The sequence below is a fragment of the Salminus brasiliensis genome, chromosome 20, assembly GCF_030463535.1.
Source record: "Salminus brasiliensis chromosome 20, fSalBra1.hap2, whole genome shotgun sequence".
Classification (NCBI taxonomy): domain Eukaryota; kingdom Metazoa; phylum Chordata; class Actinopteri; order Characiformes; family Bryconidae; genus Salminus; species Salminus brasiliensis.
In genome coordinates, this window is record NC_132897.1 from 17148150 (window position 1) to 17165388 (window position 17239).

Consider the following 17239-nt stretch of genomic DNA (forward strand, 5'->3'; position numbering starts at 1 on the left):
TAGCTTTCTGAGCTTTAGGTGCATGTGACTTGTCCTGGTCTAGTGAAACCTTCCAACTTCCCTAAATGCTGCATGTGCACGTATACTTATTAATACAATTTCATGAACTAATATGTTTTATTATTTAGTAATCAGATTATTATTTGTGTCTGCAATGGTATGTTGTTTGGATGGCTAAAATACAGGATTAGTGGCTTTAGTTTACTGTTCAATTCAAATGATCCTGAGTTGTTCTGAATGCTTTTTTTTTTTCTCTGAATTTCCCATTTTATTGAAAAAGTGCAGTAATAGTGTCCCCAGTTGAGACAGCTTGTTTTGAAATGTACCTGTTTCCCTGATATCACAAGAACCAGCTCGTTTACATATCTCGGCCTACTCAGCCTTTCACAGTTTAGCACCGTCCACTTATGCAGCAGTGTTTCAGCTCTGAGTGCTTGTTAAACAAGGTCAGCCAATCAAAACAGAGCTTATTTATCTCATGTCCATCTTAAAGGCGGAGTAACACAAGCAGCCTGTTCTAAAAGGTCGAAAGAGGTTGGAATATGGTGTAAAAATAACAATACAAATATAAAATATGTAAAATGTATATTTTATAACCAGTGACCTGAACTTTACCAACTACACTGAACCGTTGCCTCGAGTGATTCGTTCTCTTTGTCTCCGCAGTTTGACCTGGACTCCATCTGGTCGTTCATCTTTGGTGTGCCGGCCTCTAGCGCTACGGTGGTGAACTCCATCCACAATGTCTGCACAGAGGCAGCCTTTCTCTTGCTGGCCATGCTGCGCAGCATGCTCAACCTGGTGAGCCCCAATTGCATTCATGGCCTGGTGTAGATTAGGTGGACGTCAAGTATCCAACCATTTTGACTTTCAGCTTTGCGTCCGAAGTTTCTGAAGTTCGCCTGTTGGGTGCAGTGGATTTTGGTCACGAACATGCTGGTTTATGCTTTAAGTCTCTGTACTCCTGTGATTGTTGGTTAGGATTTGTGATTTTGCTGTACATGTAATTGACATTCTTTTTAAATGTATTTGCATAATTACTTGGATAAATGACATTAGCTTTGATTTACATTCTGTATTGATTTGTTCAGTCCGTTGACCTTCTGTTGACGTTACGAGGCTCTCTGTGGGTGAACTGGTCGATCTTTGCTAGAGTAATCGGGCATTTAACTAATCTACCAGCCTCCAGAAACAAAGCAGAGACAGGCCCTGGGTTTAAACCTTTACTGCAGGAGTCAAAATCCAAACATCCAAAGTAGTAAAAGTTACTAAAATGTCTGTTGAAGACAAACTTTCATTACTGTCAGCTTGATCTTAACATAAGGCACACCCCAGTTACGAGGTCAGCAGAAATTAGCATTGTCTCTTGAAGTGGATTACAGAATTTATACATAGAATGATAAACATTGCTGTGAAATGACATGTCTGGCTGTCACATGATCATGATTTAGTGACTATTTGGTATTTTGAACAAGTTCCACCCCATCCCACCCCCTCTCCATGTCATTCAGCCAGTCAGAGCAGTGGTCATTAACATACTCAGCAAAAGTCAGCACCTCATCAATGCACAGAGCAATAAATGACAGGGTAAACACATCATACAAAGACTGAATAAAGTGGTATGCTCTTGAGAATCCAGATGACCTAATCATCAGTGACAATAACACTGACTTCATTTGTTCCTGTGTCTCTCGTCTCCGTAGCCCTGGCAGTCTGAAGAGGAGGGATCCTGGCTGAGGGAGTATCCCGTCACTCTGATGCAGTTTTTCCGTTACCTCTACCACAATGTCCCCGACCTGGCTCCCATGTGGCACAGCCCAGACTTCCTGTGTGCGCTCGCTGCTGCCGTCTTCCCCTTCAACATCCGTCCCTACTCTGAAATGGTACGCTCCTGTGATTTCACTTCTGCAGCGTTATCCCATTGTGTAATTCGTCGTATTGCAACAGAGTCGCCTTGAGGTCATCAGGCATTTCAACACCAAGATATGCAGGACATGGGTGCCTCAGAAGAAAAGCTATTTAAGGATCAAAGCTCCTTGTCTCTTCCGCACTTTCCGCTTATGTTAGTAGATTTATGGTGCAGTGTTGTGTCTGCATGTTACGTATCCTGGTGTAGTGAAGCCGCGTATCCTCCCTGTGTTCTGACCGCTTAAGACTGGGTGTTTTGTTGCTAAATAATCCGATTCATTCTAAATCAGATTGTTTAGAAACCTTTAAGCTTGAGCCAACAAATTATAAAATGCTATTTTACACCTTAGAGAGGGATTTTTCCAGATGTGTCGCCTTTGCCAACCATTTATTGCTAAACTTTGTTCTGTTTTCAGTTTGTAAATCTTCCCGATTACCTAGCGGTGACTGTCGGAAGGCTTGTTATACAATATGCTTGATATGGATTATTTATCCCTTACCTCAGGTCACTGATTTGGATGACGAAGCCGGCTCGCCCACAGAAGAATTCAAAGCTTTCGTGGCAGACACTGGCATGAACCGCAGTCAGTCAGAGTACTGCAACGTGGGCTCCAAAACCTACCTGACCAATCACCCGGCCAAGAAGTATGTATTCGATTTCATGAGGGTGTTGATCATGGACAACCTGTGCTTGACTCCTGCAAGCAAGCAGACACCCATCATAGACCTTCTGCTGGAGGTGAGCTCACAGCACATGATACTCACTGCATATGATTCACTCCCCAGTCCAAACAGTCCATATGGTGCCACAACCCTTTTGGACACATTTATATATGACCGCCCATTCTGCATACATTACTCTGCTGAAAAATCCAGCTCAAGGCCAGGACCAAGACTTTTGCTGGTGGCTGGTTTCAGATAGTCTAGGCCGGTCTTTGATGGTCATCTCTTACGCAGCTTAGCTCTTGACCAGCGTAGAGTATGTTGTCATTTGAGTTTTAAAGTCTAGCTGGTTTGTCAGCATGACTGACAAGGCAAGATGGTCATACTAGTTGACTAGGTTGGTGAAGTTGGGTGACCAGTTTTGTCAAGCAGGTCATGCTGGTTGTCATCGTCAAGCAGGTCATGCTGGTAGACCAGCCAAACTGTCATCAGGCTAAAATCACCCTGGCTTATAATGAATGGCATAAAAGCACACAGACGTTAAGTGTACACTATAGAATACAGGCCCTTAACAATGCAGTGAAGCCCTGGCAACAGTAGGCATGTGTATCAGCCACAGGCTGTGAATTTAAAATGTGTGTGTGTTTGTGGTATATAATGTGCATCTGTGTGACACGACTGCTAACTTGGTGTGTATTTCCAGGCCTCTCCAGAGCGCTCCACCAGAACCCAGCAGAAAGAGTTCCAGTCCTACATACTGGACAGCGTGATGGAGCATCTCCTTGCAGCAGATGTCATGCTTGGTCAGTCTCTCCTTAAGACAGTCAGCTTAGCTTTGAGAGGACTGCACATGACTGCACCCTCTTACATGTGTCTGTCTGCCCCCCCCCCCCCCCCCCCCCCACAGGAGAAGATGGATCTATGCCTATCACAACCGGGGGGAGCTACCAGGTCCTGGTCAACAATGTCTTTTACTTCACACAGCGGGTGGTGGACAAGCTCTGGCAGGGCATGTTCAATAAGGAGTCCAAACTGGTGGTGGAGTTTATAGTGCAACTGATTAGCCAGGTATGAACACAGGGATTTATATATTGATATTAGTAATAATCACAGACAGATGATGCTAACATTAGGTTCAATAAAACATTGGCCTGAAATGCACCCCGCTGATTCAGTGATCGGCCTCACAAATCTTGTGTGTGTGTGTCTGTTTAGAGTCTAAAATCTGATTAACGCAGAGATGTAGGAGTCTGATCAGAGGGTCTGTGTTGCCCCTAGTGGACATCTGCGGAGAGGTCACAGTAGAGAAGCTGCTATGAAGCCAGGATAAGCCATTTAAGGCATGCGTATCCCTTTTTTAGCCTCTGGAGGGGCATCGCTTGTAACACGGACGAGGGCCCCCACCAGGTTCAAGCTGATGTTTGTAGATGCTAATGAAAGCACTTTCCACAGAGTGACAGAAAGAGAGACAGAAGACATCTGTTAGCCGAAGCAGTAGGAGGGAATGTTCCATAACCGAGTGTACTTTGCACTAATGAGCAGACGAGCACATTCTTTGAGAACGCTGATTGAATTAGTCACCTACTCTTGAAGCGGCCGCCAAAAGCATCTCATTCAATTTGTTCTTCAAAGCTTAATTGAATATGGCACGCACTCCAGATTTGCGAGAAAGCCCTGTTAACTTGTTTGGGCTGAGCTTTTGTTTATGTGATGAATAAACAAACCCAAGTCTAAGCTAAACCTATTTAGTTGAAGCTGAAATGCATTGATCTTGAAGTACTAATAGGGGTCCAGAAGAAAGTAAATCATTGTTGTGCTGTTTTATTATTTCCAGCGCCAATAAAATATTGAGTCATATTACAGTCATATTATGAAAAAAATAGGACACCCCACAATACCCTATAATAATATTGAAAGATAGACGTGAAATGTCTTTAAAATTGAGTGAATAGAAATGCATTTTTTTCTATTGCGAGGAGAAAGTTAGAATACCATGTTCCCCAATAGCTGATATTTCCCCTTTGACTGAAATAACCCCAATTAGACATTTCCAGTCCACCAGTCTCTGATATTGTTCCCACTCCTCCATGCAGAATTCTTTCAGCTGTCAGATGTTTCAGCTTTAGTTTTTGGAGAGATCTTACATTTACCTAGTGAATTTGTCGTGAATCCTATGATCGTGAACATACCAAAACCATTTTCACATTTTCACCTCTGTGCTCAAATTCTGTGTTTGGTTTGCACCAAAACATGTCTTCTGTTGCTGTGCCCAACTAATTCAACTCTAGATTCTCTCCAACCCTCACCTACTAGATTATCCCATTAGTAGATCATGCAACAACTGGATACAGTCATTTTCCTTCATTTAAGTTGTATTCAAAATATTGTGTAAAGATCAAACCAGACCAGTGTCCAGGTCAAATCCTGGGCTAAATGTGTGTGTTATTGCAGCCTTACTCACTTACCTTTATATACTTACTGATCTTCAGTCATTTGAAACAAAATTTGACAAAATTCCACGGTTCTGTCTGTAGTTGGTTTACGTATTATGATACTGTCGCATCGGAGTAGAAGACAGCCTTTTTTCAGTGGTAGGTAACAGCTGTTTTACTGAAGCAAAAGTGCACTGCCTCATCTAAGATGACTCATGAAGAACCATCAGTCAAGCCGAAAAAATGGCACCAGGTCACCAACCACAAAAGGTTCCACAGCTTAGTGAAATTGTCTATATTTTCCACATGAAAACATTTGCCAAATAACCTCTGTAACTCCTACAGACAGATTACTCCCAACAAGCTGCTACTGCACGGCTATGCCAAAATACTAATAGCAAAAATAAATAATTAAAATAAAAAATATATATATACACAATATGCTTGGTAATTCTGACAGACTGGATAAAGCAAAATCTGTGGCAACTCTATGGCAAGTACTATGCAATTGGTACTTGCCACAGAGTTGCAATCCCCCCCCATTTCCATTTTCTACTTTTTAGAGCACTTCATTGACTTTGCTTACAACTTACAACTGTCACACTCCCATGATGGGATGCTGAGGGTTCCCCCACAAGAGAGCATGTTGCTTTCCTTACTCCTGCAACTTCATAGATAATATAGATAATTAAACATGCTTCTCTAACACTCTAACAAGTCATGTCAGTGGATTGAGTTAGGATTTTTTTCTGATTAGTGCTTGGTGGATCATTAGAAAATAATGATGACGTAAGCCAGCAAAAGCCCAACCCCATCTCTTGCATAACTCTATCCCAGCAGTTACGTTTGCAAGGGATTTACCACCAAGTGAGGAAAATCTCTTAACTCAGTCTTTTCTTCGTTTCTTTCCCTCAGTCCAAGCGCCGCTCTCAAGGTCTGTCTTTAGACTCCATCTACCACTGCCTGAACCGCACCATCCTTTACCAGCTCTCCCGACCGCACAAGACCGTCCCGCAGCAGGTGGCCCTGCTGGACTCTCTCCGTGTTCTGACCGTGAACCGGAACCTGGTACTGGGCCCCGGAAATCACGACCAGGAGTTTGTGGCCTGCCTGGCCCACTGCTTCATCAACTTGCACACCGGGAGGTGAGCGTGGGGTGTGTGTGTGTGTGTGTGTTGCGTGTGTGGTTTAGGGCTGAAATACGTGTTTAGCAGCAGGGATGAGGGGTGAAGGTGGATATGTGAATGTGTACATGTCATGAGTTTGTAGAGAGAGGAAATAAGGATCAAGTAGATGTAGGATGAATGTTGAATGCTTGTTTAGATAACACTGGGTTTATCTACTACAATATTGCTGGAATAGCCTGACAGTTTCTTTTTATTATTATAGCTAATTATAATCAATATTATTATAATTTTTTGCATTATAGCAGTTATCCTCCTAAATGCTGAGTTTAGATCACAATATAAAAAATCAACACTATTGCAATACAATTGCTTAAGGTGATGCATGCATTATGGGCAGGAATGTCATGGCAATACTGGGCTTAGTTCATGATCTTTAATAATTAATAATCTGTCATGTATTCATATGGTCAAAAACTACACATACAGAACATCTAATATTTGGTTACATGTCACAGCCTTAGAAAATTACACCTTGACCAAGCCCCTTAACCTAAGGCTGAAGATGTTGATTTTGAAGCTGAGGCTTCTTTCTTGGATGGCAGCCTTTCAGTCCATGCAGGTGGGAAACTCACTGTAGCACTGGGGTAGCAGGTCATGGCAGGTCTTGGTGGTTGGTGGGATGTTCATGACCATCTGAAATTGTCTTGATCTGGTCTTTTTTTTTTTATTGTAAACATTGGTGAAAGTGTGTGTTTTGTTTTTTTCACACCAAACAAGGGGATTCAAATTTAGAGCATGGCCTTTCTCATTGCACGGCAGTGCTGTACTGTCTGCTTAATCTGGACATAATTAGGACACTCATAGCAGACCGTTCACAGTTGATAACAACAAATAATATACCATCTATCTGAACTTTTGGACCACATAAAATAACATTGTCTGACGTGATCGCTTAAAATTGGTATTGGCCATAAAATGTCTGTATAGGTCGGGCTGTACTAGTCTGGTGCTGACCGCGGATTGGGTGTTTTCAGTCTCAATTGGTGGAGAAAAACGTGGGCCGTCTGAGGTTATACTTAAGCAGTAGTGACGAGTTGGCTCTGGTCTTTCGCTGCTGTGTGCCTTTTGTCTCATATCTCTTGTTTTTCTGCGAGTATGCAAGTGTGTGTGTGTGTGTGTGTGACTCACACTGGCCCAGAAGGGCCCGTCGCAGAGGCTTGTGTTGTCAAAGACTCTGTAACTAGGCTGACTCAGAACTCTGCCTTCAGATAGACTGGGAAATGAGCTCTTAGTGGAGCGAAAACACTCGCAATCCTGATCACAAACTCTGTGAGGACAGTAAAATTGCATTAGGGTGCTATACAATCCGTCTGGGCTTCGATTGCTGACACAGAAAAATCAATTACTGTGATTTGATTTTTAGTGAATCGTTATCTGTTAGCAGCTACACTAAATACTTATTGCCATCAGTGATGCTAGTAAATACTGTATGGATGAGTGTTTCGGCTTGTCCCGATGTATTTATTTAATAAAGACCATTACGTGTCATTAGCCAGAAAATAGGCTTTCACAACCTTTCACGTCACTTTGCCTAGTATTGTTTGCTTGTATTTCATCTCTTACACAATTCTCCCCTAATCACAACCACGGTCAGCCCAGACCAGACATGTTTATGTCCAAAGTTTGCTTCTTTAGTTTAGTTAATAATAATTATGAGCCATCATTGTCGGAACAAAACCTTTTCTCAGAAATTGTCACTTTACAAGACAAGCACTTCTGTAGAAGTAGTTTTGGAGTAGTTCTGAAATGAAATATTGACACGATGTAAAGAACAGTTGGAATGATCAAACGTGAATAATGAAATGATTGAACAGCGATGAAGCGAACAGTCCGCCGACTAAACGACTGCATGTCTAATTCAAGTAATTGAAGAGCTTTAAAAAGCCTCGTCAGAAATGTACAAGCTTTAGTAGTCAGGTTTTTTAGGTTTTTGAATTGCTGGCTGTGTTACAGGCCAGTGACCTCACTTTTTTGTATGTGTTGCAGTAACGTGGAGGGGTTTGGACTCGAGGCGGAGGCCCGCATGACCACCTGGCACGTGATGATCCCGTCAGAGAACGAGGCTGACACTCCTCACAGCCAGGACGTCAGCGAGGGTACATCTCGGCCCCCCAACACATCTCACAGCCAGGCTCTTAGAGTTTTTCATGTTCCTTTTAAATGTAGTATCACTTCAGTACGTGTAACCTTAAATGAAGCCACAGCCTGAACGTTGAACACACAAGAACGTCATGGCTGTGAGATGTTTACTTTCTCTACTGCTGCTGTTCCAGAGCTGCTTAAATACAGCCAGTGTCATCTCAGATCATTAAAAGTCCTTTATTTTACTACCAAGTCAATTTGCCAGCAACTAGCACAGAAGTTTAAATACATATTTCCTGAGTTTGCTGTACTGTTACTCTAGCTTTGTCTCAGAGTTGTCCTAGAATCATCAATTCCAGCGCTGACCTGCCGATGCCAACAACAATTTGTTGGTTTCTCTGCTTGGACACACCTACTAAAGCTGATATTTCACTGACGAGTCAAAACCAGGTGTGTTTGAACAGGGAAATCACCAAACCGTGCTGGACACAGGCCTGTTAAGACCAGACCGGCATCCTCTGGTCATAGTGACAGCGCCTTATTCCTTAAATTCTTTACAAACTTCCAATTTATCACACCTGCTTTTGTTCTTTAAGCCATCATGGGCCTCTGAATGAGAGAATCAGGTTGATCTGATCAGAGCAGCAGTAAAACTCAGCAGTAGATATACTAACATTACTAACATAATGAAAGAACCCGCGTGAACTAACCTGTGTTAAATGCATGTAGGCCGCCAGCTGCTCCTGAAAGCAGTGAACCGGGTGTGGACGGAGCTGATGCACAGCAAGAGACAGATGCTGGAGGACATCTTTAAAGTCTCTTTGCCAGTTAATGACCGAGGACATGTGGACATCGCCACCGCCCGGCCTGGGCTGGAGGAGCCGGCCGCCAAGAGCTGGCAGAACCATCTTGGTGAGGGAAATGGACCGTCTCTTGCTCACTCTTGTATGCGGTATGCTAAGTTGACCGAGTGTGTACACACTCACTAAAACACTGCAGTTCTCTTTCTTAGCTGCTCTATCCTGAGCAGCGGAACTGTAATGGAAGTGTGTATTACAGCAGCAGAGCACGATTATCACTTTCTGAATGTTGTAAATCTGTGTCTTGTATGTTTTGTATGTTACAAAAGCCTCAATTTGCTTTTTGGTGTCCCATTCAGCTCATGAGAAGAAGTGTATCAGCAGGGGTGAGACCATTGTCCCAGCGACCCAGTCCAAGCTCTCGCGGGTCAGCAGTGGCTTTGGCCTGTCCAAGCTCACGGGAGCCAGACGCAGCAAGAGGGAGAGCGGCATGAACAAAAACAACCTGTCTGCACAGGTGCTCAAAGTGGTGCCGTCACGTCTGCTTCTCCTGTTGTCACACTGCTCCTTTAGGTTTGGGACAGCTGGCGTTCTTCTGGCGTCAAATGTTCTGAAGAGTAATCAACATTTAAAAAAAATCTGGAAAAAAGACAATTCTGGCAATATGGCAGTACATCATCCTTGCCATATTCACAAACGTTCCTGTGTGTTACTGTGGACAGTGATTACAGTACAGATTTAAAGCGTTTCATGTAGTGTTGGTTGGTTGTAGTATAGTGGGTAGCACTGCCTACTGCTACACCAGTAAGAGTACTTGGGCAAGACTGTTCAACTTTCTTGCAGCTACCTGACAGGAGCACCAGCCGAAAAGCATTTCATGTGAATGTATCCAATTTAATTAAGTGGCAATATTTGATTCATTTATGTGGATGCATAAAATGTAGGAAATCCTACACCCTCCTTTACAGCTTCCAATTCAGCTCTATTGACAAATACATTTGTCAAAGATATTTAAACATGGTTAAGCTTAAAAGGGTCACCAAACTTTTAATGAGCAGTGTCTGGTATTCCTATATTCATATCTATTGTGTTGTTGTGCAGAATCCAGTCTAACGTGGACTTCTTTATTGTTTTGTCCAGGAGACCTTCCAGTGGATGTTCACTCATATTGCAGTGGTGCGGGACCTGGTGGCCATGCAGTACAAAGAATATCAGGAGGTCAGCTCACACCGCCAAACAGTACAACTAATACACACACACACACACACACACTTTTTAGTTCTGTGTATTTCACATTTAACCTAACTGTCACCGATAGCAGCAACGAAGGCTGACCCCTGAAATTTGAGTGAAGCGATATCGATTTGATGGACACCGATTCAGCTCGCATTTCCAATATAGCCAAAATAGCAGGCTTTTGTTCGAGGCTTACCGCATTTGCAGTTCGGATTCCACCCGTGCCCTTTCTGGACCTCATAAACAGTCGGGATGGTTGACATCACACTTTTTGATCAGTCTGTTTTTGATTAGTCAACACAGTGACCACTGTGCAAAACACATGGTCCTCATTCCCTTTTTTACAACACTGAGGAACGTTAAAGCAGCATTATGAAGCAGCATTTTGAAGCAACCGCTTCAAAATCATGTTGATGCTCCACAGGGTTGTAATATAGAAATTGCCGTGTGCATCGTTCCCACCCTGGGCTCAGCACTCTGTAAAATCAGAAGGCAGGTGTAAAATCCTGTAATATTATTCTACTGCCTCAGTTCACATGTTCCTACAACTTTTATTGATGATTCTGTATCTCTCAGGCTGTCCAGAAATGCATGTGCATGTGCTCAAAGTGTGAATTCCACTTCTCGTCTTTAGGTGGAGCCCAAGAGCAAGATATACAAATTTTTACATACTGCTGCTTTAACTAAAGTCATTTTTAGTTGTTTACATTCATGTAATCAATTCTGAGCAGTCTTAATACTTCTTAATGCATTCTTCTTCTTTGTTACAGAGGCAGCAGAACGCACTGAAGTATGTTACTGATGAATGGGCGGGCATCGAGTACGAGTTACTGCGCGAGAGAGGCCTCTGGGGCCCTCCTATTGGCTCGCACCTGGATAAGTTCCAGCTGGACATGACGGAGGGACCCTGTCGAATGAGAAAGAAGATGGTTCGCAACGACATGTTTTATATCCACTACCCCTACGTGCCTGACTTCGAGCCCAACAACAGCTCTCAGGTATTGTACTTGCATGGTCTTTTTTCTAGCCATGTTTTCTTAATCCAGTTTGTATTTTTCAGTTAGGCTCGTTTGAGTTAAGGGATTTTCCCTTGTTTACAGTGTTCCCGTCCCTCTTTTTTGCTCACTCACTACTCTAATCTGGAAAAAGCCAGCAGCTGCATTTCTCAACTATTTTGTTCCATGTTAAGAGTTAGCAACCCATGATTTATGCTGGAAAGCCATGCCTGCCGATTGCGAAAGCCGGTGAGAGTTCAGTGCTAACAGGCTGTTAATCTGCGGTGAATGGCTCTTTTGTGGCCTCTCTTGCTCAAATCAGCAATGTTAGGCACATGATGTGGGTGATGTTAGCACAGAGGAACCGAAAGGTGAAGAGCAGTCTTTTGGAGTGCCTTCTTTATATATTCCAATTGTACCTTACTCACTTTCCCTCCTGTCAGAATCCTCCTCCAGTGCCCTTGCTGGGGGCAGCGGGCTGCGTCCCAATCCAGGTACAAGCTGGCTTAAGAGTGACTCAGCAATGACTTTATCCTCTTCACACAAACAGTTGCATGATGCTAACGAATGGCTTATAGCTCTGAAGCCTTTAAATGTTGCCTGGGCCTATCTCAAACACCTCAAGCCTAAGCCAGGTATATCCAGGTGCCTTTTCACTGGCTTTTGCCTGCACATCAGTTATGTGTTCTCTTCTTTGAGCCCAGTATGAACTTACATGATGTATTGTTGCACAAGGCTGATTCACTGTCCTGAGCCAAGGAGGCTGACATGCATTTCCACAACTGGTTTCCTGTGCTTGTCACTTACCTGCAAGTGCTTTTAATTGTTATTTGTGTTTATCAAAAAAAAAAAAAGAAAAAGAAAAAAAATGTGAACCCTTTGGAGTGTTGTCTAAGTCACAATTATAGGCAAACACAATCTTAACTAAACTAATAACAAAATGTTGAGCACAATAAAGAACTCTCCACAGTGCAGGCGAACACTTGATTTTAATGACCTGTAGACCTCACCTTTAGCAGCAGTCACCTCTATGTACTTGAAGCAGGAGGAATTTTGGACCATTTTTCCTCTGCAAATGTTTCAGTTCATTAAAATTTCTGGGATGCCTTGCATGCATAGCTGATCATCACATTCAAGATGTCCAGGCAGCAAAGTAGCCCCAAACCATGATGCTTTCTCCATCGTACTTTACAGCTGTGATTGTTTTTATCAGATGCATTGTGGGAAGCTGCTCTGTACACTTTGTAAAGAATTCTGGAGAAATAGACCAATAGAATTGATCTGAATTACTTGGAATAAACTCTTTGCATAAATCTTTTACACTGACTTCCTTATATATATATATATATATTTGAATGTGTGTGTATGGAATACAGCAACAGCCCTGAATGTTTTGTAGACTAAATGTTTAACCCTGGGTCTTTTCTGACATTTATGAGTATCTGTAACGCCTTCCAAAAGTTTGCATCAAAGCATGGTTCAAACTAATCAGTCTTTTTTGACAAAAACAGGGTAGTCAGTAACCTTTTGGCTTTTTGTGTCTTTTCTGTGAAACTCACACTTTCAATGTCATCATTAGCTTCTTAAAGTAATTACTGCGGAGGTTCACTTACTTTTTCTAGCCTGCACTGCGGATGTTTTACGTGTTGTGCCCCGTAAAAGACTGATGTAAGTAAAGATGTATGTTTTGCTAGTTTAGATCGATTGTGTTTGTCTAGAACTGTGACTTCGACAACCGTCGAAACACCGCATTTTGTTTTTGATCAATTCAGAAAGCCGTGCGAATCCAAAGGATTATTTTACCTTATCTTGCAACTGTAAGACTAATAATGAATCCAAGCTGGTAAAGACTGGTTGCTATTATGTAAGGAAAATTACTAAATTGCTAAATTGTCTAGGCTAGGTATCTTTAGCGACTTGACTCGCTGGCATTTTGAGTAAAATATTTGTTACAAAAAATAATAAAATAATAATCAGCTTACCTCTGTCCTGCTCTGCTGCTTAGAAGCCTGTGCGTTATCGGAGAGCCATCAGTTACGACAGCAAGGAGTACTACATGCGCTTGCTGTCTGGAAATCCAGGCATGTACCAGCACTCCATCCAGCAGAGCACTGAGGGAGAGACCACTCAGCAGGAGCCTGAGCATGGGGAGGACACCATCGCAAGGGTTAAAGGTAAGGGGGGGGGGGCATTCGATTTGACTTTGAGAGAGAGAGAGAGAGAGAGATATAGAGATGGGTGACTTTAGCACTTGGAGTGGTGCTTTGCCTCAGTGACACTGTGTTGTCCACTAATAGTCTGTTTAAACAGTGGATAATGCTAAACTTTGAAGTTACTGTAAATGAAGTTAATTAGAACTTCATAATAACTGCACTAATTTCATTTAGCATTGCTTTTAACCTTTTATCTTTTGTTATTAATTCAAGGAAAGTTGCTGTTGGTGCTCTATATGAGTCAAGCATCTTATAAACTGTAGCTAAAGAAAAGTGCTAAATTCATAGTGGCTGTGGATGCCAGCGGTAAAGTTTAAAATAACCATGATTTCATGCTTAGTCTGCACTTTTAATGTGAGAGGTTAGTTTTAAATGTGACGTGTGTGGTGGTTTGACAATGGTGCGTGTGTGCGTGTGTGCGTGTGTTTCCATATGCAGGTTTAGTCAAAGCTCCCCTGAAGCGCTCCCGCTCCACAGCAGACGGTGGTGATGAAGATAGCCAGGAGCAGCTGCAGGAACTCCTGGAGTCTGGAGCCATGGATGAAGAGCAGAAAACTGACAACACCACCCTGCTCCGTCTGCTGGAGGAGGGAGAGAAGGTCTGTGATCAGCAACCTACACGCATGCTTACTCAGATAAAAGTCCGGATATTGCAGAAATCCCTGGAAAAACAAACCTGCCTTACTCCCCTGTTTTACTTAATTTGAATAGAGATGACAAGGGGGAAAAAAGGCTCATAATTTAGACGTTAATTATTCATAATGCTGTTGTTTTCCTGATTAATGGACATACATCTATGATCTTCTTGCATATAGATTCAGCACATGTACCGCTGTGCTCGAGTCCAAGGGCTGGACACCAGTGAGGGGCTGCTGCTTTTCGGGAAAGAACACTTCTACGTGATCGACGGCTTCACCATGACGGTCACCAGAGAGATCAGGGACATTGAGACGCTGCCTGCAAAGTGAGTCAGAAAGTCTTTGTGAGTCACACTTAGAAGGAATGGGCGATATGGTAAAACTACTCCAAAAATAAAAGTTTTGGCGGTCGAATTCAGAAAAGCTGAAAGTCACAGTTCTTAAGAAGGATTTTCTTCTTAAAGCTGACGTGCAGTTTTCATGAAGACTCTGGCGTTCTCCAGTGTTTTCTTATTTGGGATTTGTTCAATTCACAAGGACAATGGGATCCATCATTATAAGAGAAAAGCTGTGAACAGTTCTGCAGGTTAAAGACTAGGTTAGAGAAAAATTTTCTAAAAAACTTGTCTGAATCACCCATACACTCCTAATTAGGCAGAGATAACTTTGTACGCACAGTATGTTCCATCACAGTGTAATAAAGTAAACCATGCACAGGTTAGCATTTGGAGGTCAGTGTTTTCAAAAAGCTTTACCCATCTGCATGAAAATCTCTAAAATATTGCGATTTCAAATCCCAACATTTTTAGTCACCTTGTTCATGTGGAGTCCAAAAAAAGCTATATTTCAAAAATAGACCTAGACGAAGTGTAGACGAAGCCTAGGACTAGCGTGAGGCCATGACAAGGTTAGGAATATTCGGTTATAATTTAAGTTCACATAACGGTGGGAGTTCATGAGGCAAGGTTTTTTGGAAGATACATTCCCTCACTGGGGAAGCGTGTGCTAAACAATATTTCTGACTGCCCCAGCATGCACGAGCCGATCATTCCCAGAGGGGCCCGACAAAGCCAGAGTCAGCTGAAGAGAACCTGCAGCATCTTCGCCTACGAGGACATCAAAGAGGTGCACAAGCGCCGCTATCTGCTGCAGGTGAGGACAGGAACTGCTGTTTCAGTGCCACCCACTCCAAAACACACAGTTCGCTGCTGTTTAATGATAATCCAAGCTGTGTCAATGGTTAACCATGGTGTTCACTGATTCTCTTTGCACTGTTTCCCAAATTATAGCCAATGGCAGTGGAGGTGTTTTCAGGCGACGGGCGAAATTACCTCCTGGCTTTCCAGAAGGGTGTACGAAACAAAGTCTATCAGAGGTAAAATGTGTAGAGAAGCTGTGGCTACTAGGGGGGTGGGGGGATATCCCTTACATTTGCTGGTGATGAGATCTCTGGACTGATGGAGCTTGACTTTTCTATTTCTAGGTTCCTGGCAGTTGTCCCCTCCCTTGCAGACAGCTCAGAATCCGTCTCAGGACAGCGGCCCAACACCAGCGTAGAGCAAGGGTACGTCCCTCAAGCACAGCTGTGCTAAATAATCCAACACCAGAGCTTAGCATGACTCACTGACTTGCTCCATTTGTTTTTTTATCTAGGTCTGGGCTTCTCAGCACTTTGGTTGGAGAGAAATCTGTAACACAACGATGGGAGGTAAATAATTGCTGTACAGAAATAAGTTTGCTTTAATGAACAGCAGGCTAGACTTTTACTACCATCTACACATTTTACCAGTCAGGATGTGTGACCAGGCTTAGGGCTACTTGCAAAATGAAGGTTTAGTTTGTTGGGATGAACACGATCATTACCATGGGTGCCAATACTGGGTATGAAGGGTCTATGATATGTAGTACTGTAATAATTCTGACAAACATCAACATCTGTGGTTCAGCAGGCAAAGGATGTGAACCATGCCATGTATTTATTTTTCAAAGGTACAGAGAAAAGGCGTGGCTATTTAGGAAATGTGCATTAAAAGAGGGGGTTGCTGAAGTCTGCAGTGGTTTAGCCTGCAAGGACTGGCATCTGAAAATCCAAACACCTGAGAACTCACCTTTCTGTTAATGCAACACTACCCAGTTTATGTAAAATATGTAAAACCGTCTACAAACTACAAACCCGTACACCAAAATATATGTAAAATCCAGGCTTTTGGTGTTTTTCATCATTTACATGCACTAATTTTAGACATTTGATTAAATCTCAATTTTGTCTTGAAAAAAATTATATTTTTTAAATATTGTAACATTACACCCAAAAGGCCTAAAACTCCGAACCAGACTGTAAAAGGGGTGAAACTCCATTAAGGCTAACCTGCAAAAAGAGGCCATATTGAATTTTCAGTTTTTGTCAATGCGGGGCAATCAGCCAATCAGAACTGAGGTCATTTACTAATTACCAGTCTTAACAGCACAGTAATAAAAACAACTTGTTTAATTCTAACGTATAAAGAGAGGTTGGTAAATGGTTTGACTGCTCCCACAACATTTCACAAAGATGTGGGCTGTCCTTCTAGTCACCCTATTTTATGGTTGTATCTGTAACCTGATGTAACAGATATATTACAGTTCCTAAGGCAGGCAGCTATACAGCGTCCGACATCACTCAGACAAGTCAGTTTGAGAACAGATCACCACCACGGTTTGGTGTCTGATCGCTTCCAGTATTCCTACTGTGCAAATTTACAGGAACAAAGGTAGATTTAGCTGATTAACTGCATTTGGCTTGGCCTTCTTGACTTGGACAGGTTTTCTAACATGTGCGTTTCTGTGTTGCCAGAGAGGAGAGATCAGCAACTTTCAGTATCTGATGCACCTGAACACGCTGGCCGGCAGGTCCTACAACGACTTAATGCAGTATCCAGTCTTCCCCTGGATCCTCGCAGACTACGACTGTGAGGTACGCTTCTGTTCTAGCCGTCCACGGAGACTAATTACTGCAGCAGTACAGCGCAGCCTGAGCCATGCAGATGTTGGGTGATGGAATGTACTACAAGAAATAAGCAATGTGTAAAAATCTGCATGCCTGTGC

The 17239-nt window shown here is 42.7% G+C and overlaps 1 protein-coding gene across 4 annotated transcripts in view; it reads left to right on the forward strand.

The window, feature by feature from the left end:
• wdfy3 (WD repeat and FYVE domain containing 3) overlaps positions 1-17239 on the forward strand; it is a 118569-nt gene that overhangs the window by 83273 nt on the left and 18057 nt on the right. For all 4 annotated transcript variants that reach the window (XM_072665263.1, XM_072665262.1, XM_072665264.1 and 1 more), the window contains 19 exons: positions 667-801; positions 1704-1883; positions 2414-2647; positions 3275-3374; positions 3479-3639; positions 5919-6148; positions 8177-8286; positions 9002-9184; positions 9432-9589; positions 10213-10290; positions 11079-11306; positions 13309-13477; positions 13955-14115; positions 14332-14480; positions 15186-15306; positions 15444-15529; positions 15638-15718; positions 15808-15862; positions 16988-17107. In XM_072665263.1, coding sequence (XP_072521364.1) covers positions 667-801; positions 1704-1883; positions 2414-2647; positions 3275-3374; positions 3479-3639; positions 5919-6148; positions 8177-8286; positions 9002-9184; positions 9432-9589; positions 10213-10290; positions 11079-11306; positions 13309-13477; positions 13955-14115; positions 14332-14480; positions 15186-15306; positions 15444-15529; positions 15638-15718; positions 15808-15862; positions 16988-17107 — 2739 coding nt within the window. The remainder of the gene's footprint in view (positions 1-666; positions 802-1703; positions 1884-2413; positions 2648-3274; positions 3375-3478; positions 3640-5918; positions 6149-8176; positions 8287-9001; positions 9185-9431; positions 9590-10212; positions 10291-11078; positions 11307-13308; positions 13478-13954; positions 14116-14331; positions 14481-15185; positions 15307-15443; positions 15530-15637; positions 15719-15807; positions 15863-16987; positions 17108-17239) is intronic.